Source organism: Temnothorax longispinosus, chromosome 3 (genome assembly GCF_030848805.1).
Source record: "Temnothorax longispinosus isolate EJ_2023e chromosome 3, Tlon_JGU_v1, whole genome shotgun sequence".
In the NCBI taxonomy this organism is placed as follows: Eukaryota; Metazoa; Arthropoda; class Insecta; order Hymenoptera; family Formicidae; genus Temnothorax; species Temnothorax longispinosus.
In genome coordinates, this window is record NC_092360.1 from 14,446,305 (window position 1) to 14,473,595 (window position 27,291).

Sequence of the window (27,291 nt, forward strand, 5' to 3'; positions counted from 1 at the left end):
CATATAAAAATATCCATAATAATGACAAAATGGATGTAAAAAGCATTAGACATTTTTGTTAATTTATTAATAAAAACTGTTTAATTTAATCTAACCGTATTTTTTCATTAAAAACGAAAAAGCTTCCGGAAATACAATTTACAGATTTGCTTCATCCATCGCAAATGTTTTCAAAACTGTTACACAGAAAGTTTTATTTACCTCGATATACGTTACAAGAATAAATCATACATTATTCTCACCTCTCGCAAAAGTAGAAAAGACTCACGAGAATCAAAAACTTTGAAAGGAAATTGAGAAAATAATGAGGATGATTATTATTGTGCATAAAAGACAATAGACACACGGTTAATTATCCTCGCGCGAATCGGCTTGGCCTTGGTTTTGATCAAATTTTAATCCTGACTAATCCATTACGTGCTTCGATGCTCGCGATTGCACATGCCAAGCTGCTGTTTCGGACTGCGGTTCCGCAATTGTAATTAGCGTTTTCGTTATACCATTCGTTTCTGGCGATATCGTCGATTTCCCATGAGCGTACTACGCAGAAAACAAATTTGCCGATGAAGCCGAATGATCGTAACTATTGTTGATTGCAATAATTAATACGTGACGAACAAAAAACATGATATTTTATCGCGATGTGATGATTGTAAAATGTAAAACATCAACGATTTGTTAAATATAATAATATATATGTCAATCTGCATGTATATTTTCAAATGTGTACGAATGGATTAATTCACGGTCGCGTATTTTATTTTCTGCTTAACATAATATCCGGAAACTGAAACATTTTGATCATATCAATAATGATAATTTACAATAACAATACTAACAGTAATAATATTAACAATAATATTACATTCAGCGATTTTCTGACGATACAACTCTGAAATTTACTAAATTTCTGCATTATTTGGATTTTCAATTTGTAGCAAACAGATACATATACTATCGCTTTATAACTTTTGGGTTATTGTTTCATAATTAAATTAAATTGCATTTCATCAACTGTGATAATATTGATGTAAACAAAAATCAACTCATTTGTTTTGAATATTTTCGACTGATAATACTATTCAGTTTTCATTGCGCGAGAGTATACAATTGCAGTTGCGTTGTAATTATCTTAATTTATTACAAAATATATAGTAATAACACTTTATGATGTTATTACTTTCTCTTTTACCACCTCGTGTAGTAGGTACGCCAAGCTTTATCCTTGTATACGTCGTATTAAATCTGCTTAACTTTCATCCGTAATACCTTTACTTAACGAGCATTTTCTACATGTTAACGTAGACTCATGTATTCTGGTTCAAAAACGATAATGAATTAAAAACCAGGATATTTCCGTAATATTTGATCCTACTAGAGATTTTACAGTTTTAAAAAATAGTCTTTCGGTTTCAAAAATAGTCTTTCATAAAGGTCATTGAAATTATGTTACGAAGAAAAGAGTTTCAGTATAGCGAGCATTATTAGCAAGAAATACTTTCTTATGAAATTACCATCGGGGTTACGATTGCGTGCGCGCGCCTGTTCCTAAAACACACATTTTGAAATAAAACCTCGATAACGAGACAGAGCTGGTAATGCTCAAAAAATAAAGTCGCGTATATCGGATTGCATATCAATTATGATATGAGGGTTCGAATTATTTGGCTAGCCGTTCGCGTAAAATTGCGCAGGGAAGAAATCCAAACTGTAATCCGCGTACATGGAAACGTTCGATTTTGTAACCTGAGATTTTGTAATCGCAATAAAATAAACAGTCAATTAAAATGTTTTGTTACGGATATATAAATTAAAAGCATGTCTTTCTCTCTCTCTCTCTCTCTCGCTCTCTCTCGCAAAAATAATTCTTATATAAATATCCGATGGCACATAAACCGGGATCGTTTGTCTCAATTTATAAGCACTGTACTAAGTGGCGATGAAAAGTTACGCTTGGAATTTCGCGGAAACTCCGCTAGTAAGTAACTGCGGAATTGTAAAAGCTCGCGCTACCGATTGGTATATAGAGATCGCGCGCCAGTGAAACAAAAGCACAACAAGACCGGTCCGTGCAAAAAAACAAAAAAATTTGACGCTGGAGTTTTACAGAAAGAAGTTTACGGGTATTATACACGCACTGGCGAAAATGACGAAAACGCGTATCTACCAGAACAGAGTTTGACTCTTGTCGAAATTTCTGCTCGTTTCGAGTGACATGCATCGCAAGTTCAAAATGTCAAGAAACTCTATAGCCGCGCATGTTGGAAGGATAAATTCCGGTTATTGAGTGATCGTTACATCGAGATTTTTGTCGCTTACCGCAACACTATGCTCTCTCTCTCTCTCTCTCTCTCTCTCTCTCTCTCTACAAAAAACAGCATTTTCAAGAAAAAAAGGTATTTTAGAACACGGTTGCAGAGCTGTAATTGTTATACGTAGCTGACACACTTTAAAGTCATGTAATTTAACAATTCGCTGCGCCTGCCCCCGATTTTTTTAATCACGAGCCGAGAAAAACAGAGGATACATGTTAGCTAGTTCGTAGGTGCTCATAAAGTCCCGAATAATACTATCGTAAAGGGCAGTTCGTTATAAAGGGGATATCGAAGCGTTTCGTTTTTAAGTACAGGAAAGTCAAAGAGTTCATTGTTGGTTTTCGGTTGATTTTTCGTCCTTTTATCTTCTGCGCTCCAAACACTATTTTTATTCCTACAACATCGCTTCAGCATTGTACACGACACGTGAGATTACTATTTCATATTTAATTCATGATGAACCGTTGTTCATAACACTTCTCCATTTAATTTGATCCTTAATTTAAAAAGTACAAGTTTAGGGTGTGGCAGAACAATTCTGTCCGTTTCAATTTTGGTACGATTAAAGTCCGTTAAATCATCAAGTTTCTAACATGAAATATTCTTTTTTTGTTACCAAAAACCTTCGTATCTCTTTATTGAATCTCCGCAAACGAAATAATTTATACCTACATAAATTTCATCGAATTTTGTTTTTAAGAAGTAATTATTCTTTCATAATTTTTTTTAAATTACTTTAGTTTAGGCAATTTCAATATGTAAAGAAAAATAAGTGTGAAAATTTCTGTAATAAATTTTTTGATAATTGAATGTTTCAAGCATGTAATTTTATGTGATTACGTAAAATACATTGAAATACAAACATGGTATGTGTTATTCGACGAATAGTAAAACCAGATTTATATGTCAACGAATAAAACGAGTCTGTGTAAATAAATTCCTGGAAGAAACAGTTTTTGAAAAACCCACCTCTCGATAACGATGTTTTCATAGAATCGAGCTTGGTCGAGAGATGAATGTATCAAACCGTATAGAATTTCCATTCGTTGGTCGAAAGCAGGGAGCACTGACATCCTACACGTACATGGAAGGAGAGTACGGTGAGGTGGAATGTTAGACAGAAATGAAGGTATGGAAAGAATTCTTGATAGAGAGAGAATACCTCAATACACGCATACTTGATATTACCTGAGAAAAATGGCTATCCGTTTGCGAAAATGGTAGAACTTTAGAATCATAATACTTGTTTGCATTAAAATAAGCAATTAGATAACACAGAAATGAACAAAAATTTATTATTGCGTATTATTTACTAATTGTCAGTTGTGAATTTCCTGCAATTTACTTGTCAAACTATAAAATAACTAGACACTAGAATAAAATAACAAAAATAACATAAAGGTTTTGTTTTTATTTTAAATTCGTTTAAAATATATATCTAAATTTTATAATCGCGACAATGTCTCTGACCTTTGCCACAGCCGCTTATCGATTTTATTTACGATTCGTATTTTTTATTTAATCATTATTCGTATTTAATCCATAAAGTTATATCTTTATTCATTTTTATTTTATGTTAACTTTGTTTAATTTCCTTTTTATTCTTTTTTATATTATATTGTTTAGTTTATAGTTTAAATTGTCATATTCTTTGTTTAAATTATTGTACTGAGGACTTAATACAGTCGAAAAGTTCATAATGTTTGTCTATTATTGTGGCCAATAAACTACAGAATAACTTAATGATAACATTTTGTATTGCTCGTATTTTGGTGATTGATATTAATATATTTATTTAAAAAAATTCTGTTCTTATTAAAAATAATATCATTCAAAAAATAAAATTGTCCGTTTCTCAAGACCCTATACAAATAATTTCTATAAGATTCCAGTAAATAATTATCACTCACTAAAGAAAACAAATAATAAGGTATAACAACTATTTGATTTCGGTGAAATGCACACTCCGTTTCCGTCAACCTTTGCCTTCGGTTGGCAGCAGTCGAGAGTAAAAAAAGACAATCAAATCACATTCTAAAATGAGACCTTTATGGGTGCATTATAACATCTATTATTACTATACGTACTTGTGTCATTATTCAAATGATATATACATATATATATATATATATATATATATATATATATATATATATATATATATATATAATGTATTGAGTTTAGTTTCCGGGTTGAAAGCGCATGAATTTTTTATTTGATTCCGACGTTTCATGAACATTTCAGTTCACTTCATCAGAGAAAAGCAATCTGATACTGAATTGCTCCTCGACAGGTGTACCTTTATATCTATAGTAATCGACCGAGAGGCAGTGGTTGGTAGAAGAGGGGAGGGGACAGAAATCTAATTGCGTTTTGATGTTCTTTTATGCTTGCTAGTATAATGCAATTAGTAAACATAATAGCAGACAAATAAATTACAATCGAATTTTATAAAATATAATTATTCTAACTAGTTTTATTTGTGTGTTTATAATATAAAAATAATTTGTTCTCTAGGCATATTTCTTTCTAATTAATTATTTTAAAAAATACTATTTTATAACAATGATCAAGAAAAACCTTATTCATAACTATTTAATTGCGAGTAGGTACTCTCTTTAGACAAATGTATTATCATGTATTACCATGTATTTGATAATTATTCAGATTATTAATTATCGATATATTGTACGACACATGTATGATTGTTATTTTTATATAAACAACTTTTTTCCATTCTTTAAAAAAATAGGATATACCTTCATCTTTTTTATCGATAAACAATAACATTAAAAGTTTATAAAAAGAATTTGTATGTATGTACGTCCCGTGAATAAAATGAGAAAATCTGCCATTCTCACTATTCGAAACATATTTGCGATTGACTGAGTAACATTATACTGTCAGACGATGTTGATGTGTTGAGTTTTATAATTGTGACAGAAATGTCGAGAATACAAACCAGATACGGAAAATAGAGCGAAAGGTATATAGGACTCGTAACGAAGTTTTCAAAGACAACATCAGGTCTGATATCTAACAAGTTTATTCTACTCGGCTGCCGTGACAAAAACTGCAAGTGGAGATCTCTATCCTCCACCATCCGTTGCCATCACCGCAATCTCCTCGGCCACAAACCAAGCTTGTATTCTCCACATTCTGGATAATATAAAGGGAGCTTTTACTTTACAATTCGCGCAAAGACTTTGAGTCTATCTATATAGTGCAGAAGCATTAGAGATGTTAAAGCGGATCGCTATTTACACTTTGATTAGAATTTGCGATTTCAATTAGCAAGGTTCCGATTATGTTTTATGTCTAATGTGTTAATATAAAATAATCAATATATAAACCCGTAATTATTTTCTCATTTAAGTTTGGAAAATCATACTTACACGTTTCGCATTACACTAAAAAAAAAAAAAAATGTTCGATAATCGACGAAAACAGTTAACACACAAATATGAAAATATTTTTATTTCTCAAATGTTACCTCGGCTTCTGGTGACTGCACTATCAAGGACGTCCGTGGTGGTTTCTCCGGTGGTATTTTCTTCAGTGTACCAGTGAACGAACTGGCAGGTAGACTGGCACTCGTTGCTGAAGCACTCTCGTGACTCTCGATCTGGCACTGAAGTCGGTGAAACTGGGAAAACGAAGTACGCGACACATCGGCACGATCGAATTGCGGAAGGCATGGTAACGGCATTTGCGACATGTTCGGTATCTGAATGGAATTCGGATCGGAAATGTCGTGTTGCACGCGAGACGTCAGTTTCTCGCACACGGACGATTGGCAAGTTTGAAGGGTGGCGTTCTGCGGGTACGTAGTCAGAAGCGTTTGATGAAGGCCGTGTACTAGTTGATGAGCCGAGCAAGATTTATCTGATGACTGTTCTTGATGATTCGAAAGAGAGCTCCCTTGACCCTGATGAGTATCGCTTGTTAACGGAAGTTGCGCAAAATCGCCGGATGTCTTATGAGTCTTATCATTCAACTGACCTTGATTCTGCAAACTGTGTAAACGAGCTTGCAGGTCATTCTGTTGATGCTGAAATTGCGCCACTTTATCCAGAATCTGGTTCTGATTTTGAAGACATTGCAACTTGGCTTGGAGGTCGCTCTGCTGACGCTCGAACTGGCTTAGCTTTTCGGAGATTAAATCGAGACTCTGTTGATTCTGTAACTGCTGTTGTTGAGCGTGAAGAGAATCTGTTTTCTCACTCTGATTTTCCAATGTATTCTGTAAGTTCTCCGTTTGGCTCTTACTATGAGTGAGCAAGTTAGATGTGGTATTGTGACATTTACGGTGACTATGGATTATGTGATCGATTTGATCAATTGGTTTGTTAGCAGTCGTCTCGCCAAAATCAGTTACCACAGTCAACACAGTTTTCGTGTCCAATTTTGCCTCGCTGAGAGCTGGATACTGATGACAAAGATTTGGACTGGCTCTCTGCGATGAAGCGGTACTGACTACCGAGCCAAGATTCACTACGGAACCTGTAATGGGTTGCTCATCAAAATCCTTCCTCGAGAGTTCCATATGTTTTGTCAGATCGGCGCTAACGTGTCTCAAGTGTCGGCGTTGCTCCATTATAGTGCTCTGACTAATATTTGGAAGTGGTTGAAAGGCCGATTGAGACATTCTGGATTCTTTCCGATCGTCCGGCGGATGAATCGATCTGATATCTCTCCTTTCCTCTGACGGGTTACGAGAACGAGGGCTTGTCGTAAATATCGGACCTTGAATCATAGTTCTTTCGTGTTCTTGCCGTTGACGTTGCTCTGCCCAGATCGCTAGCTCCTGTCTAGTCTTCTCAAAGTTTTGGCTAACAAAAGAAGGACTTTTCTGTCCGGCGCGATCAACAGACGTTTCGCGAATCGGCATAAACGGCATAGGCGATCTCCTTACATCTTCCATTCTCTTTCCTTCCAAATTCATGGGTGATCTTCGATGCTCTTCGAAATAATCCGAGCGTCTATTCTCAGGAGGGATGACATTCCTTTGATTCGGACTCACATTACCCCATTCGGGCTTTCTATCAGTCCCTATGCTCTTTCTATTTTCTTGTCTCGTATCGAACGCCATTGGCGATACACGCAGACTAGCATCCAGTCTTCTTTGCTCAGCAGGGAACATTTGATTAGTCTCGATTCTCTTCGCGTCTACCACAGTGGTAGTTTTCCTTCCCGACATAATCTCTTGATTGCCGTCACCAGGAAACGTAAAAGTTATTGTATCATTACGTCTTTGAAAGCTGGTAGTGACATCGACAGATACGGATTTCCTGTGCTCCGATCTGGACACGTACAAACCGCATTCAGTGGCAATTGTGTCGACCAATTTCTCTCTGCCTGACTGATCACCATTAGTGTCCACATATAAACCGTCCTGTCTCGTTCTGGGGTTTTGATTAATCGTGGTTAAGTATCTTCTATCTGGACCGTCCGGGCCAATTGGCGCGCCCGTCATAATAATGGCGCCATCGCTACGATGAATCGAATCTTGTTGAGCAGTCGGGTTTGACTCATATTTTGCCTTTTGCAATGCCGGCACATCGACGCTGGCAGATTTTCTGTGTCCAGGGTCATGGGTGGTGATTTTGGAATTACCACGAGGCGGCACCATCGGTTTCGGTCCTCGGCAAGGCCGCTCCGTCGTTTGGATAGCGATTCCGTGGGTTACGTTCTGAGCTATCGGTTGAATGATCGGTTGCGTCTGATACTGGCTGATTTCTTGTGAAAACCTCTGCGGATTCGGCGACTGTTGACCGGAGTATTGCTGAGCTGGGTAGATACCGGCGTGCGGATTGTACGGTACGGCGTTCATGACCGTTTGCGGATATTGACTGTAAGGATATTGTGGCTGAGTACCGAATTGAGCGTAACCACTTGGTGGCTGTGGCACGACTATACCCGAGTAATAAGGTGGTTGCGGACTAGCGGATTGCGAAGGTATCTGTGAGCCATGTTGAACCGTTACGTATTGACCCTGCCCTGTAAACATTGGATTAGTCGTACCGCTTTGACCATAGAGATTCGGGTCGCGATAAGTGACATCTCTCGTCACATAACCAGCTCTATCGGAATATTGCGTTTGCGGGTAAATCTGTGACCTGACCTCAAATTGTCCTCGTATCTGTGAATATTGATTTTGATCATAATCTGGTGCAAATTGTGGTTGCACTTGTACCGGCACTGTCTGAGTGCTGGTCTGAGACACGTGCTGAGCTCTGTCCGCGTTGCCTTTGTCTTGACCGTATTGCGGGGGTGGTAGTTGACCCGTTGAAGGATGTTTATCTTCTGGTAATCCTACGGATTGCCTCCTTCCCGATGGATACTGCGCTATTGGATGAGCAAGTTGCTGTTGTTGTTGTTGCTGTAAAAGCGATTGCGGCTGCTGATCCTGAACTTGCCCGGCAACTGAGGTATGCTGTGTCCTTTCTTGGGTAAATCTTTCGTAATCCATCGTTCGATTCTCGAAACCGTTGGTTAAGTCCTGCTTCGTGGGATCAGCGAGTGATTCAGCACGACCGTTTTGGCAAGTTGTCTGTTGACTATCCGTTGTTTGTCCAGCCTGGTTCTGTCCTTGAACATCGCTCAGTCCACCTGACCCGGACTGCGACATGTTGGTGGCCCCCACCGACGGTCGTCCGCCGATGTAGCCGAGGATTCGCCCTAATCCACACACTGTGGCGACTTAGTGAGCGACGTTGTCGAAAAGATCTAAACGCTAACTTGAACGCTGCCACCGCAGTTCTTATGCCTTTTTACTTGTGCTAATTCAATTCGAGGCGTATAAACGTTAATCTTGCTATCAATGTTTCCAATTTTCTGGGAAATCTTTGTTTCTTTGGGCAAACTTTGAACTTTTTTATTTTTTGAAATATTATTCGCTTATCTCGCTTAGAACGGGAGGGAGGTAGTTACCAATTATTTAAGAATTAAATATTCTAGTGTATTTTACTTCAAAAATAACAATTATGAGATAATTGATAGTACTCATTCATATAATGTTATTTAATAAAGAGCATAATAGAAAATAATTAATAAGAGACAGTCGTCAAATCTACTAATATTCCTTGACGCAGTTGTTGATTCACTCGCTTTACTTTTCTACGACAAAACGAGATTGTAGTGGTAAAACGTTTCTCTTTCTTGTTTCTCCACGCACTCTTCCGTAAACACTTTGGTGTTTCGAACAATGTCGTTACATACGGAAGGGAGTTATCCTCTTTTCTTCAATCTCACTTTGTCCTTTATAAGAGTACTTTTCAGGATGGCAGTGTAAAACAGTTTGCTCTTCCCATAGTCTTCATCCTCTTCTCGGCTCAAGACATCGTATACATACGCTTCTGTCCATATTTCTGCAATATATTTCTAATGCGTTTATAAATGTAAACTTTTGATTATCTCGATATTGATTGAAAACACTGTGGCTATATGTAAATTTTTCCAAACGTTATATATGCCGATAATCTGACTTTGATCTTTTATCCATACTCCTCTACACATCTTTTGATTGAGCTGTCTTGATTTTCTATCAAACTTTCTAGAAGCAAACTTTTTGTTTTCGTTTGTTGATGACCTCGATCACAATTAGCCATTAACTTGGCAAAGAAAAAGAAAATGTCCCGATCCTGTCAACTTCACGAAAGCATCGTTTCATTAATGTGTCCTATGTCACTAATAACAAAGTTTGCATGTCTCTCCAGTTTCCGCATATTTTTGCGCGAACTTTGCATCCAACCCAACTTATCTGAAAATAAACAATTTCAAAATGCACCGAAGGTCTTTCAATGCACTCACAGCGTGGATTTTCGCCCTTGATAATCAACATAATACAGAGATTCGCTTTTTTCTTAATGTATTATGTTGTCAATTTTCACGTAAAAAGGAGAGTAATTTTGTTAAACCCATATTGACATTAAAAACCTATTGATTGAAGATTTTCCAAATCATAATTCAGAATATAAGTTTATTAAAAAATATGTTATTGCTTAATTACATTATTAACCAAAGACCTATAATAGTATTTGAGTTTTATTATATTTTACATATTTCATCTAAAAATAGTTGTTAAACTACTAATCGAGGTTTTAACCCAAATCTAAACTTAAAAACTGATTAATAATACCCGGAACATTTAATTGCATCGGTTATTCTATTCTATGATTTATTTTACTCCAAAAAAGCGAAAATTGTTTCCTCGATTTCCCAAGCGTCTCGTGATCATCGTATTTTCTACGAACAGAGCCATCTTTCACTGCCAGAAAGTTAGTTCTGAGGAAATGGCGGCGATGAAAAGTTCTCATCGGCTTGCAGCTAACCGATAAAATATTAGTAACAGGAAAGTGCTGAAAATTCCTTAACCCTCCCCCCCAGCTTATATTGAATAATTAACAATGTTGTACAATGTTGTACAACTCGTACTTTATATTTAATACTAAGATTACTTTTTATAAGTAAAGTAACGATGGGATAACTTTTTCGCTTATATTTCGCTTATATATCTGTTCTGACGACTTTTAATTCGAGTATTAGAAAAATTTTTTAGCACAGTTTAATTGCCTTTCTCCTCTTCGAAAATAACATAAAAATATATATAAGTATTTGTATATATATAAAAGATATACAAAAGATATACAAAATTATTTATATACAATAAATTATGTTTTTTCAACTTTGATATCTTTTAATGTATATTTATACGGTTTAAATGTACATTTTGATATAATCCTTTAATTGTGTGATCCTCCAAAATAAATACTGCTGAATTTCCAAAAGAAATAAACTATAAAAAGTATAATAAAGATAATGCTATATTTTTTATTTAAAAAATAACATTTATATATATACAAATTCTTTTATGTAAACAGCCTAACATAAGCGATAAATTCTCTCTTATGACGGCTAAAATTATTATTTGCTCTTATATAGTGCTTATACAATCGACATTAAGTAATAAAATCTTCTCTTGTTTTGCCCACCTCTGAGTGAATGTATTCAGTATTCTTTTTCTCTCTTTCTCTCTCTTTTTCATTCCCTCTCTTCCACAATTAAATAATATTTTAAATATAATTACATATTTACTATTTCTTTCATATTACAACTTTCTACTACTTTTTCCTTATACGTATATACCAGAAGAGATAAATACAGTTATCCTAGATATGTCTAAAGGAAAGCATGGCTTATAAAATGAAAAAATATCTATGTAGTAAGCAGTGTCGTACTTTACAATTTGTTATATGTAAATGTAAAATTATTGTTTTTATCTTTTGTTCTCTTTTTCACATATTTCATATTCTACTTTTTCTTTTGCAAATACATAAAGCACATATTACGTGCACGTACATCAATACATCTTCATATATTTGCCCATATTCATCATGCTATTAGTATATCAAAAATCTAACTGTTTGTGAAATACAATCACTGCATATTTATATCTATATGTTCATTCTCTTTCAAAGTGTACATTGTATTCGTATATTCTCATAAATCTTTAATATTCCTTCTATTCTGCATATAGAGGCGTGCGCGTTTGTGCTTACGTGAAAAATCAAGTGTGAACTGATTTACCTTTGTTGGCATGCATATAAAAATTCAAAAATTATTATACTTTACATATATATATATATATAGATATAAACCGCGGAATTAAAAAAATTAAATGGTAGATGGTGAATTTGAATGAATCAGTGCGTAGATGCAAACTTCGTAATTTGAATAATTTAGTGTCGGAAGCACTCGCTATATGATGTCGAATTGCCGTGAGAACTCCATTTTCGTTAGTTATTTGTTATATAAAATTAGCGATAGCGATCATAGATCTGTTCTTTGACAATGACTCGAGTTACGGCATCAAATACGCATTGTCAACAAACAATTTACGCAAATTATTTCACGTTGGGCATAAAATATACATAAGATTTTGTGGTTCACATCGACAATGACAACTGATTGCTTTCCGAACTAAAACAATAGCGTACTTGCAATTAATACGTATTATTACACTTCAGTTATTGCATTTAAATTAATTTTACCTAAAATTATACAAAAGTTATTTTATAAGCTTATTTAATAAATTGTTAATTATATTTTGTATAATCGTGACTGTTAAAATATTATAAGATTATATAATTTTAATTACTGCTTTTTGACGTAGTTTCTACATTTTCGATTTTCCATTTAATAATGTATTCCTTTTCCTGCGTAATAAAATACAAATTCAATTTACACGTAACTCCGAATTAAACACTGAACAAAGAATATTTATTTTACTCATGAAAAGCCATAAATGTAAATAAAACCTGGTTTAACCTTATATATACGCAAAAATGTATAAGTTGAAAACGTTTCACTTTGTTACACATCGCTATTTAGTACGCCATATATAATTTCTCGTTTTAATACTCGTAAATAATTCAAATTATACGTTGCTTTTTTCGTAACTTTGTGCACAAACAAAAGTTCGAATATACACACGCGCGAAAGCTGCAATAGGGATCCTCTATCCCAAAAGAATGTTGTATAGATCACATTCACCGGATTCAAATCAACAGCTAAGATTAATGGACAAATTCTAAAGCTAACTTTATGTCCAAATCGAATAGCCAAATCAGATCGACGATTGATGCACTCGGAGAAAATACAAATAATCGACCGACTCGCAACTACCTGCTGCGAACTATCTAATAAGATTTCTAAATTTGACTTAATGACATATTAGTATATTATATACAATAATTCAGATTTAAAAGCGCAAAGATGTGTTTGATTTAAATAATATAAATAATTAAACATGTATTGTTTACATTAAGACAATTAAAAATTAATCTCTATTAATAAATATTAAATATATTGCAAACTAATTTTCTACATTATCTATATTTAATAATATAAATAGGATTATATTTAATAGGATTATATTTAGTAATATAAATAGGATTATATTTAGATTATGGGAACGTATTATTGTGATATATGTGTCGACTAAATTATATTTTCAATATTGTTATCTATTTCTGACTCATTCTCTTTTTAATGTTTAAATAAGCTTTGCAACATTATTGATAAGAGCAATAATTTGTTAAGAAATTGTTTTATGTAACTTAGAAATAAGTTCAATTCTTAAAAAGAATAACAAATAGAAGCAAAATACTGTAAGGAGTCAATAATTGAGAAACTTTGCCGTTCTCTTATATAGAATATTCTCCACCGTTTCCACCGGCATTTTCTCTCGCACATCGCGAATATTTTCCCGTCTGCCTGCATCAATTAATTTCAAGTTTTCGTCAGTCTAGGTCTCTGACCTAAATACGAAAGTTCGTATCCCAGTATAAAGCCGACCACGATCCCGGACTTTTCCAGCGCGGACTTCATTTCGTCCAGGTTAATTGAATCCTCGAAGCGATACGATTGGCGGGCGACCAAATTTCGCCAATTATCGTATCCAGCGGCGGAGAACTGATTTAGTTCAAACTGAAAATCGTTTATGCAGACGCGGTCCGATTACGGCAATGTTAATTTCCGTACGAACTGTGAAAAAAATATCGAAAGTAGCACGATTGATCGATGAGGTGTGGAGAGAGAGTCATCGGGCGTCTATTTGACATTCACGAGCGAGCCAAAACCAGGTCTCTCTGCCTGCTGACTTTTGAATACATCCTCGACCCAGTCGCGAAAAGCATATTAAAAAAGTAAGCGAATAGAGGTAATATCCATGCATCATCTCGCGTGTGCAAGAAACGCTTCACTCTTGAAACGAAACGGCGAAGGCGACGGATCGTTGGGTGATCTAGAGTGGAATAAAAATGTTTCCAAATGACAAACTATATATATAACATAATTAAAATCAGTAATAATGATGCCGTTTCTAGACTTGTGCAAAAATTGACGCTTTGTAGTAAGCTTATACTTTCACGAAACATATAATTTTTTTCCTACCTTCTTCAGCTTCTCGTTTGCACGTATATTTTTTGTCTGTGTCATTACATCTGAATCAATAAATATTAAGTATTAAATGTGCGCGTAAACAAGTATTGGCGCGCGCACGTGTGTGTTTAAATTATAAGAGGACAATTTATGCGAAACAAGAAGCACCTACTTTAAATTTTGTGATGGTAGAAATCGCATGCCACGTTCTCCATCGTTCTTGGTGTGTATTTTTCTTTCCTTTTAGATAACCCTAGTTAACCCAAGGTTTTCTAATTTCCATATTTATCAAAGGCGTCAAAAGTTTTCTACACTAACTTGGTTTCAAACTCGGAAACTCGCTCCCTCTGGGCGAACGGAAGCTCCGTCGCTGGAACTGTCTTGTTCCGCTGTCACTACGTGAAAATTAAGGAGGATGGATGGCAACATTATTTCTCCAACCTACTGTCACCGTTTAATTATAGTCTGACAATAGATTATATGCGATCCTAGATGTGTTAAATCTAGTTATGCTTTTGTGTGTTATTAAATGTGCCTAACCAGATATACGACCATATTATGGCAAAACTTGCCAAATTTGTCAAAATAATAAGTTATTATAATATTGTTTGCTATTCCGTAGAAACAGCTACATACATAGCTTTATTCGTTCCTAAGAAAGAAAATGTAGACCAATAACTTTTTTGCAAGCAAAACAAAACATTCTTTTGTTAAATATAAATCCAGAGAAAACTTTATTTAAAAATTTCAAATTGTTACAAACCATTTTTTGGTATAATATACGTTAATGGAACAGGCCTTTTAAATAAAATATAAAATATTGTACATTTTTAATACTTTGTTAACAATTGCCCATACTATTGTACGGACTGGTGTGAAAATTTCACCAAAAGTACTACTGAGAGGATTCTAAGACTTAGAAAAATTACTGTTCCGATGCTAAGCACTCCCAGAGCTCTGCAATATATGAAGTGCGCTCGCGTGAAGACTGTAAAACTTTTCGTTGCGCAAAGGATATCCTTCTACCGATGAACATGTGAAGAAGAAAAATAATAAAATGGCGAAAACAGAATTAATATTTCATTAAAAATTGAATTTTATCCTTATATTAGAATAGGTTAATATATTTTATAATTTTCTAAGAAACGCCTGCGAGATTTATAATAAAGACTATTAAGGTAACAGCTACGAAAATTCGTTTTGTGATGCACGTGTAAAAGTAAAATGCTAATTAGAACTTTGAGTGTAAGTTACACGGCGATAACATGGCTCGATAAAGGGAGAATGAAAAACGTTCCAAAGATGTGCGAATATTTGCTCAAACTGATTTGGTATGTCCATTAAATAAGTGAAACAATAAGCTCGATCTTCTTTTCTTTAGTTACCTCTTTAATGTTTACTTCATATTTCTTTCTCCTTTTCCCTCGTTCTTCTCTTTCTCTTTCTTTTTCAACAAGAGAAATAACAGGAACATACATTAACAATTCGTTTAACATATTATACATTTTATTTTATAATTCAACACTAAAATTAATTACTTTATTTTAACGAAATTTTTGACATCTATCAAAGTGTAATATGGTTTTGTTATTCTACAGCGAGTTAATTATTATCAAGGTATCTTGTAATTCAATAATTTTCAAAATTTAATTCACTATACATATATTTTAATCGACCTGCAGTTATATTGCTATCGTTTTTTTTCCCATGTCGATAGAAAACAAAGTAGCAATGAGAAATCCGACAGAAAGACTTTCGATATTCAAAAATGCCGCTTCGATTTTGATGATGGACATGCTGTCACTTAATATAGAACGAACGGTGATATTTCATTTCGCGGCATACGAACAGTCGATATTTGTACTTTCCGCAACTTTTAATTAATGTCAGTCGGCGCAGTGGACAAACTGATTCGAGAGTGATCGATCCATTACTATACGACAACGAATCGCAGGATATCTTGCGCACAAGCGCCTATTGTCGTGCTATTGTATGTAATTATTCAGCGATTGTTAGGATAATTTTACTGAATTACTTGTAAAGTAACGATGTCGGGTTATAGAGTTACAAAGAATAATTATGTATGTATACATTCTACACACAGCATACTTCACATTTAGATAGATGCGTTTTAGAAAACGCCTGTTTCCTCTTACACTTGAAACTATTATAATTATACAATAATCATAACGAATTTCAATGGACGAAGTAAAAATTATTATCATATTATTATAGTTATTATATCAGGATATGTAGACTGGACTATATCTACAATCCTGATTCGTAGTAACTGCTGCTTTGTGTTGTAATGCAGAAATCAGTAATTTATACACGTAATTTATCTTTTTAGTTTATTTTCATTTATTTAACGGTTAAATGTGTATTCTATGCCAATTTCCATACTGTCGCGCAAATAAATGCAACAGAACGTCAGTCTATACGTACGTCGACAAAGTGAAAAACGATAATACATAGGTATATGTATATATATCAGTTACCGATTTCATCAGTGTAAAATTTTCGGATAAAGAAACAAAGTGGAAAACATATTAAACAAAATTATCGTTGCGTTAATTATTATAAATTACAACATCTAAAGTTAAAACTTAGAAATTAGATTTACAATAAGAATTTCTCTTTCTTCGTTTCTGTCCGGCGTCGAAAATGCTGCCGCATGGATAAACTTTTCACGACGGTGAAACTAAATATAATTACGAACAAGAATGGGAACGGTTTCTGAATCGTCGTAACACCGGCTTAAATCCGCCGAGCTGGTACAGAGATACGTGAGCTGTGCCTCAAGTAGACGTATATTCTGCGAGACGACCGCCGAATAAAATATAACCCGCCACCTTTCTCGTCTAGCTGAATTTTCTCCATCACGAACATGTGTGCAGTTGTGCACACGTACACGCGTGCCTGTCTAATCTTTCTGTACATCCTATTGCGGATTATATTGCATAATTACATCACAAAAAAGACAACAAACCGATATTATTCGTAGTATTATTTTTACAGAATCGCTATGTATATTTAAATCCTGGTTTACGGTCTAATCTGATAAATATAAACCAGTTTATGATACAATTCAAGAGTATTAAGATTATTCGCAGCAGAAAGATGGTCTACGCAGATCGGAAAAACATCGCTTATAGTCGATCCTATTTAAATGTCTTTCGCAAAAACGAACGATATTTAAATAATCATGCATGCAATGCGATTTGAATGGGTTGATCGCACATAACACACATCTAAACAATTTAATATTAATAGATAATTCCAAAGTTTATTGCAGTAATTACGCGGACCAGCAGAGCGGTAATTTACTGCCTCTTATTTTTGTGTGCATTGTCAACAGATGGTAACAATGATAATCTTAATTTTTTCCTATTCTCTCATTCCATTTTCTATTTTAGAAGAGGGATATATATATATATATATATATATATATATATATATATATATATAATAATCACATATCAAGAAAAGCAACTGCGTTATATTATTTCATTTTAAAGCCAAAAAATTCGATTTCGTTTGCATTTATATTTGTTCATTAGTTAGTATTAATACAAGCACCTATTATTTTTCATCAAATTGTGATTTATGACTGCATTACATTTCGGGATGAGAACACAATACATTCTCGAATTACACCAAGACACATTATCCTGGGCAGGGGCAGCTAGTCAACGCGATTTCCGCTATATTCCATGCAGGCATAGATATTCCCTTTATTTGCACGCACCGATTTAATCAATGTTTAAATTTAAATGTGATTGTGCCAATATCGTTGGTTTGGAATACGCGCACGATAGCGCGTAGCCACATAGCAACCCACATAGGAACTAGCAGTAGCACTTGCCCGCAGAACGGAGTTAATAACATGTCCTGCAGGGAAATTCGCAAAAGCAAACGCGTCACAGAGGTTAATTCCGTAGTTGCGGTATTGACGGAGCAATTTTTGCCCTTTATAGATTACAATGAAAATTTCTTCCCGTTACCGCGGCACATTTTTATTTATATCCACGGCCGCACAACGCTCCGGAATCCCACGGCGAATGAATCGAACGATAAATTGCAGGGCCCCCGGCAAAATTTACGGATCGCCATGCGACGGAATGAAGTCGTCGATTTTCCTTTCAGCCCCGCGTCCGGAATTCCAAACGCGGTCGTGATTAAAAAAGTACAGAGCGACTCGCGGATCATACGTTGGCAGTGGCGATGGCAGTGGTGGTAGCAGTGGCAGTGACGACAGGCGGTACGGTATATTGTTGCAAAACTTTAATTTAAGCTATATACATGCACGGCTATCTAGTTGTATGTTTCATTTCACGATCGTTTATATTCGGTTTACTTTCCGGAATTACAAATCTTCGGAGCCGCGTGCGCGCTATAATTTATTTTGGGCGACGGATCCGGTATCGATCGACCATCGGTATCGGTCCGCCATTACTTGCGCTCGCGCTTAACGTTTACGGTTAGCATACATGAATACCATAATTGCGCTCGATTCCTTCTACACCAGTGGTACATGTTACGAAAGAATAATAAAAACAACTTGGTGTGCGGCACAACAACGACCAGACAGCGCTGCTAGCGACTACTTGCCGTAATGAAAGCTGAACTGCTGAATAAAGACGTGGGCGAATTCTTGATTCCCTATATCGGCTATATCTTCGCGTACATTTCAAGTTGAGATATTATACATGGGATGTACGTGGGTTCTCTTTGCCTATACTGGCCTAGAGGTTTTCCACATCTTGATGAAACATAGTCGTTGAAAGAGAGGGTGGAAAAAAAAGAGACAGAATTTTGAAGAAAGAAACGTAGCTCGTTGATATATTGAGCGCACTTCTATGACCTCTTTTGTTCTTTCACAGGAACGCCTTCTCGAAATAGAAACGTTGAAGTTAGACAGAATTGTATCGAATAATACATAAATATCTGCTTAAAAAAAAACAAAAAAAATCGTGCAAATAAAAATATTATTGCTATTGAATTACAAAAAACGATTCACAAATTTAATCAAATTCAATAACATTCAATTCACTTTTGCAATTTGCAAATTGTTTGCAAATAGTTTGAAAAATATTCTTCTTGTCTGATAATATTCTCTTCTATGTAATATATCTCGACACAGTATACGGTTGCATATAATGAACATTACTCGGAGGTTGCCCGAAGCTATGATGTATTAAATTCCCCTTAGCGATAGCATAATGGGAAATTATTCTTTTTCCCTTCTACTTATTGCTATTTCAAGAAATGTTATATTTAGCTTAAATATACGTTTATAGCATAGGTCACAGGTATGTAACTCGGTTATAGTATATCTCATAAATGAATTAATCTTTGAATTAATCTTTAAAAAAAATAAAAAAAACCTTTATTCACTTATTTTAATTAAACATATCTATATATTAATACATAAATATATAAATAAAATCTAATTTTTATAAACAGATGTACTTAAATATAAAACAATTATTGATAAACAAAAACATTGTTGTAAAATATTATTATTTTTACACTATCCATCTATAATCTTTCAAATTCATTGAAGAAAGTATAATTTCACACAACAATAATAATAAGAGTAGAAGTATTTTTTAAAATATATTAGATTTGTTAAAAATCTAAAAATACACAGTTATAAAATGCATAAAAAGCTATAAAAGTTTTACTTAAAACATCTTTATATATTTTACTGTTTCGACGATAATTGCTCAAATATAAGCATTAGCTTTGAGAGAGAGAGAGAGAGAGAGAGAGAGATTGTTTCATTTTTGAAACCTCTCAAAATAAGCACCTATATATAATATAATAAATATGTCTTTTAAATTTTTGTGTTTGACAACATACTTTACAGAGAATTATATTAATTCCAAACAGTTGTGACATGTACCTCGTTAAAACATTTCAACATTCAACGTACCGTTTAATTCATGATTGCGCTGCTTCCAAGCTGTGTTAAACCAACGAGTTTAGTACAACCACATTTGCGTAATTTCTCGGCAAGAAGTGGTCAGCACCATCCGAGATTTTCGTAGTACGTGAGTCACAAAAGCCAATTTAACAGCGTTCCAAAAACATGCAAATGAACAATCACTTATCACAGCGCTCTTAGTCATCTCTCAAAAACATTTCGGCAATAAGTTAATTCCAGTAATATCCTGAACACATAGAGCTCGGGTGATCTATGATAAGAATATTGGCGAGGTTCGAGGCTTTCACGAGAATACGCGGAGCTTGAAGACAAATGGACGAGCGAATCGAAAAGGAAACCTCCCATTGGAGCGCACGGGGCGGCCACGGACAGATTCATTAAGAAATGCCAAGATTAGCACGACTGGAAAATTTGCCCAGTTTGTGCGTGGACTTCTCGGGATTACGAGAAAAATAACGAGCCCGAGGAAATATCGCAAATCGTCGGTGGTGTAATTGCCGTCCATGGAATGCAAAAGTAGAATTTTTCTATCGAGCTTGGCGCATTTGTTCTTCGGTAACAAATTACGAGTTGCAAACGCTCGGCGATATATATTTGAGCTCTGCGAACTGTATAAACAATTCGATAAACTGTTCTTTGTGGCAACATTACCGGACATAATTTACATATTTTATGCGCCAGCAACATTTAAACAGTCTTTTTATTTCTACATATTTTAACGAAGGTATGTCCGAAATATATAATGTAACATAATATAAGTGTATTCCAAACGCGAACGAGTGCAAGTATTATATAACGTAATGGATGGATTGACTATGCATGTCTGTAAAAAGCTCACATAAACAGTAGTTTCACTGGTGAAACATTCATTAATAACACTGCCATGTACTACAAACTAAACGCATGTATTTAATAAAAAAGGCTGCACGGAGGGAAACTAATTTCTCGTGTATCGTGACCAGCGTAAAAATATAAGGAAGGCAGAAACAGAGATCCGCTGGTTCAACGAACAACTATTCTTCTTTCTTTACATTATGTAAAAATTTGACAAGATATGCGTGAAACAATGTAATAACGCTTCTACCGAACTCATCGTCACAGAAAAATAGACAAAAGAAAGGTTCGAGGAAGCAAATTGAAAGAAAATGACGTTTAAAATGTATAAAGAGCAATTTCTCTAGAGCTAAATTTTTTTTATTAAAAAAATAGAAAAACATTTTTATGCCAAAAATATGGAACTGCAATGAAAAGAGAAATCCAACGTTGCTCAAAATAAGTGGCAGAAATGTCGAATATTTTTATTCGCTTTTAAAAGAAATGAAATAGCTGTCTAATCCAGCTGTTTGTATGTGTATATATGTATCCACATATAATGTATGTGTGTGCGTATTTTTTAATAAAGAATACGTTATTTACAAGTACTTTTTCGGAACTTTGTTTTACTTTGTGCGCTTTGAAAAAACATATATTTATAATATAACACACACATGCCTTAGGAATTTGTCATTATAGATAAATCTAAATCATATCTTTATCCAGCTTGATAACAAATTAACAAATGTAAATAAATAAATTGCACAAAGACGCATGTCTTCATGACTCTATGTGGAAACAGAAACTAGAAATGTTTATTCTCGCCGTATCGCAATCGTGTTGTATGTAGGTGACTAAAGTCGCTCATGATCATTGAGTTTGCCATTGCGATGCTACACAACGCCAAAATCATAAGCATCTCTATCTCACAATGTGGACGTAGGTGCAACGTAATTGTAACGTAGATACTGTCGTGGAATCCGGATCTACACACTGGCTTGAACAGCATCAGCACTACTTGGCAATTCTGCCCCGGGTTGCTTGCGAAGAAAACACGTCAAGATGTTAGGTTACAAACGCGCAAATCCTATCTGAACAAGAAAGTAAACGATTTTCCATCATCGCGTTTCTCAGAGATGATTAAAGATATATACTGAACATTGATGAGGTCTAAAAAAGTTTTTTAAAGAAAATTTTATTCATTCTTTTCATTGCCATAAAAACTGGAAATAAAGTTTTCGAGTGAATATGAAAGCACTGTTATAAAATCTCTTGAGAAAAATTTATCGGGAATCAATGACCGCATTAGAGAGAATAATACCTGAACATTTTCGGAATTCTCTCAGCGATATACGCTTCGTTCACGCTTGTGATACAATTTCGCCATTTACATGGTCTATTTACTGCGCCGCAATGTACGCTCTCCACTGTTACATTAATGTACAAGGTGGCTCACCATCCCATCTCGTGCTTGCTGTCAGATGCATCGGAAAACCAGAAATTTGAAGCAAATTACATTAACGCACGTTTTAACAGACAGATTCAGTTTGCTCATCCACTTTCTCAAGTCGATAAAATAATCCTTTTTGATTACGCAACACAAATATTAATTTGCATATTATAAACCATTCTAACTAGGTTACAAAGCAAAATATCAAAGATTTAATCAGTAAAACAACCAAATTGATCACTTAACGGCACATTTTATTCGGCCATTGATTAATTTTACATATTAAGCCTCATATGCACAGATAAGCTAATTCTTGCTGCATTTTTAACGAAGCTGTAATACGTCAAAGCATTCCAGTTCAGCATAGTAGATTACCTGCTGGAATTGAACTGCCCACTGGCACTGTACCTAATACGGCAATGATCTAAAACGATTATGTGCGTTGAACTATAGAGAGGCAAGCACAAAGCTGTGTTTCTGACAATTGTGATCAACGAGGTAAAACAATTTGACAGAATGACATTTGACATTTTCATTACCTTGTAATGCATTTACAACATAGGCATATGCTCTGTGAGAGATCTATGTAAGGCATTGTAAGGTATTTAAAAGAAAATGTGCGAATATTAAATGATTTTCGGAATTTCAGTTCTTTATAAAGCACAAGAACTTTATTCTAACAAAAAATTTAAAAATAAAACTTCGAAAAGATAATCAAATGTTAAAGCATAAAAAAAGTATAACTTAAAAAATAAAAATGCAGACTATATAAACCCAGAAATTTAATTTTAAAAGTCAGGAACTGTATCGCTTTTATATCGAGGCTTGTTTAATAATATTAATCGATAATTTAATAATTCATGATATGTAATTACTCAAAGGATATTAATACTATCGTCGCGGTCACGTGGGATTTCGAAATATGCAGCCGTGTTGTTAAAACTGAATTCCATTATGCCACACTGTCCAAAACATAAATGTGCACGATGTGTGTGTTTCGTGTATAAAGGAATTAACATACTAGTAATTCCACTTACTCATCCTCTTCACGCTTTTAGCACTATAGGCGTGATATTTGCAACATGCTGTCTAATTAATAACTAATTAACATTAGATAATTAATCAACATGGATTTGTTTGAAAACGATACATCTTATCTTCACGAAATCTTGATATAAGATTTTTCGTGTAAGATTTTATAGTATATATTTACTATTTAAATATTCGAAATTTATAACAAATTTACGTTTTTGCAGAAAATGTTCAAGATGCAACGGGCTTCTTAATTTCATCAAAACTATAGCTACTAGTGTAATTTGTATTCATGATTAAGTAATGCATCCGAATAATCTTCCTAATTTATTTAAAAGAAACACTTTATGTCACAAATAACTCTTATAAATAAGAAGCTTAGCTATTCTTCAAGAAGACGACAAAACTAAAATTGCTATTTTAATGCAAATCATATCGGAATGGAAAATTATGTAAATAAAAAATTTATGATTCCGCAACGCGTGTATGCAGGAAATAAATATAACAACGAATGAGTTATCTGAAATATAAGATTTAGAGATAACATCAAATAAGATAAAAATAAGTCTAAAATCTAGAAATAATGTATAACGTACGTGTGATAACAAAATTGGAAACAATCAAGTCAGCAGCCGTAATTGCAATGACTTTATAACTTCAATGTTTAACTATAAAAGGCACTCCGCATTGGCAGAGTATGTTACATTATGGTAACCGCAATTAACATTCCAAATGAAACATTGCATTAACTTTATATGAATATGCAAGAAACACCGAAATGCAGAACAATTTAAACTTATTCACATATACAATATGCGTTAGAATAATTATAATTTAAGCTTTTTTTTAATAATTCTGATAGCAACTAGAAGAATATTCACTGTAGTTATACTTTGTAAAAATTTATTTTTAAAATAATCATATTATTTACCATTCTAAAATAAAATTTTATTATAATTGTAAGATAAAAGAGAGAAAGAAATTTATTTCCTTCTTGTGTCATATTTTATCAACTCAAAGGAAAACGGATTATCCAAGGCAAGCTTACGTTCAATTAATTAAGTTATAACTTTCTAAGAAGAAATTTTACTCCCTTCTTGAGAAGTTAGTCAATGTATAGACTATAGAGTTTGGACATCATGTCTCTCACTATGTTTAGAAACGGGAGTACGAGGAATCCCATGAGAAATTTGTCTTCCTCTATCAAACATACTCGTCAACTTCATGCAGATTTATGAAAACGAAGGTAGATGATTAATATGGACGCAGTTTGCACTGTATGTTTTTTTTATTGCAGAAGCTGAAGTGTTTAATCTGAAAGAAATGCAATGCCATGACACCCTAATGGCATTCACAAATCGAATTAATCCGATTCGGAATCGTATAGTTGACAAAACTCGATTAAATAATAACCCTGGATTTGCAACTTTACGACGAGCGGAAACTTATTGCATATTTCGAAATAATAGATCTGAGTAAGCTGGAAGTTACGTGAAATACAAGTTATTTAACAATTGTAAACAGATTTACGGACGGAAAATTATAGTCATACGTCTACGGATATTCGCTGTCTGAGTTCAGCGATTCCGAGTCTCAGCAACTCGTGGCGCGTCGATCAGGACCCAATATGACGATGCTTCATGACTTCTCGGGTCCAACATATCCTTTAACAAGATTATTGCACTTCTACATTTAGTCCTTAGACGTATGTACATGTACATGTATTATATATGTATATGTGCACAGACCAACGTCAGAGTCATCCTTATCCTCGCAACCCCCTAAGCTCTTCGAAAACTTTGTCTACGAGCTGAGTAGGGTTCGGTCGGTAAACTTTGCGTTAATTTCATGCAGATTCGAAAGGGGTTGGAGGGGACAGCGCCCGTGAGCGAGCTGCTCAATCCCCCGCGGTGTTGCATGCAGAGCAATGGGTATCTATCGAGTGCATTACCACCTCCGGCCGTCGCTCGCTCCACCGATTGCTCACATAAAAGATTTTCTTTCTATATATACCATCGTCAGTGAGACATTGATCAATAAGTATTGAAGTAAAACTTATTAGTGAAACAGTACGTTTCCTCTTTTATTAAAAATTACTTAAAAATATTTTTATACAGAAATAGAAGGCGTTATATTAATAAACCGCACGCATTTGAAAATTATTCCTAAAAATATAAATTTATTGACATTTTGAAATTTCTTTAGATTTTAATGCATATTGTATTTATATGGTCACTTTAAAACAATATCTTTTATGCAGTGAATGAGAAAATCGTAAAATTAGGACGTCGAAACACAAATTGACATTCTATTCGATGAGTTGATTAGCACTTTATTATCGAACTGCGTTAGAGATGCTGACCATATCAAATTCAATGATAATTACATTCTACGGTTCGTTAAATTTTGCATTGTTACTCTGTCAATATGAATGCATTTATGAACGGATAATGGCAATGTAACATGAAATTAATACGGCATAAAAGTATCGAATACTCGTAATTAATAAATGTTTGAGCATTCACAAGATATCATGATGATTGTTCATCGGCGTCACGTTTCTAAAACAATTGTTTGTTGAAAACATTGCAAAGTACATGGCTAACGGGGCAAAATACATAAAATGCGGTAGTACCACATTTCTTAAAATAAAAAGTATGAAGCGCGAGTAAGTAACGTAAATCTTTCCTGAAAACTACTGTAAAGATAAATTCTAACCGAAAGAACTCTGTTTCAACAACAATGCTAAGAAGCGCTGAATGCGAAATTTACGACCATTTATCTATTACAAGTGTTTTTCGAACTCACGTTTAACGAAATCGCAAATTTTATGAACACCGCGTTAAACTTTTAGGATAAAACTTGATTTCGCGGAATAATCCGTGCGACTCGAGGGAAATACGAGTAATTTGACGGTTGACATATGCAGGTGATATTAAACAGATGTTTGTACGACGTGATAAATTGTATGACATAAATTCACCAATCCCAATCACTATCATGACCCATCCAAGCGGGTCATAACTAACAGTCGTACATTAACGCGTTACTCCACTTCGTATAAAGTAACCCGCAAATTATTGAATGAGAATCTTCTAAATCGCTTCTAAAGTATAAGGTCAAATGGATTATTGTGGATATTTCTAATGGTATTTTAACTATTTTAGTCTAGTAAATACAATAAAATTTTATTGCAAATTTTGTAACAAGTATTATGTTTTTAACACATTATTCATATATACTATTGCGATAACATTTATCTATTTCAAATTAAATTTACACAAATTTCTAGAACAATTTTTCTAAAATTTTTGTTTAGGTAATAAAAATGAAGATTAAAGCAGATATAGATCCTTGTCTTGACTTTAAGCATAATTTATGAGAATTGAATAAAAACGTAAAAAGAAAAGTTTTCCGTTTTTTTTATATCTTTTTAAGAATAAAATAAACATGATAAACTTTTTTATTTTCGTTTTAAAAGTACTGTACAATACTATATAAAGTACGTACAACAATTTAATATTTAAATTGAAGATTTACAGAGTCTTTAAATTCATGGAAATAAAAAATTTATATCTGAATAATGAATACGTGATATAACAAATAATATGTAGCAAATAATATTGTACAAAGATATCAATTAATAAAGTTTTTATTAATAAATACTTATCTATAACTATGTGTAGCATATTTTTAATGTATTTTGTAGAATTGTGGAATAATGTTGCTCCTCAAACTTATATTTCTCTTTGCGATATTATTGCTCGTTAAAGTTGGTTGTTGTATTA

General features: G+C 34.0%; 1 protein-coding gene and 1 long non-coding RNA gene across 3 annotated transcripts in view; one reads left to right on the forward strand and one right to left on the reverse strand.

Moving 5' to 3' along the window:
• Positions 1 to 26,708, forward strand: part of LOC139810366 (uncharacterized) — a 46,642-nt gene extending 19,934 nt beyond the window's left edge. Inside the window, exons 4-5 of the long non-coding RNA XR_011731304.1 lie at positions 23,728 to 25,208; positions 25,358 to 26,708. This is a non-coding gene — a long non-coding RNA (uncharacterized lncRNA). The remainder of the gene's footprint in view (positions 1 to 23,727; positions 25,209 to 25,357) is intronic.
• The window catches only part of LOC139810364 (uncharacterized), a 293,594-nt gene that overhangs the window by 249,215 nt on the left and 17,088 nt on the right, over positions 1 to 27,291 (reverse strand). Inside the window, exon 2 of one of the 2 annotated variants that reach the window (XM_071773847.1) lies at positions 5,809 to 10,077. In XM_071773847.1, the coding sequence (XP_071629948.1) occupies positions 5,809 to 8,946 (3,138 nt within the window). In that variant the 5' untranslated portion in view covers positions 8,947 to 10,077. Of the gene's footprint in view, positions 1 to 5,808; positions 14,297 to 27,291 lie in introns of those variants that run through there. The other variant, XM_071773848.1, reaches the window with a different exon arrangement.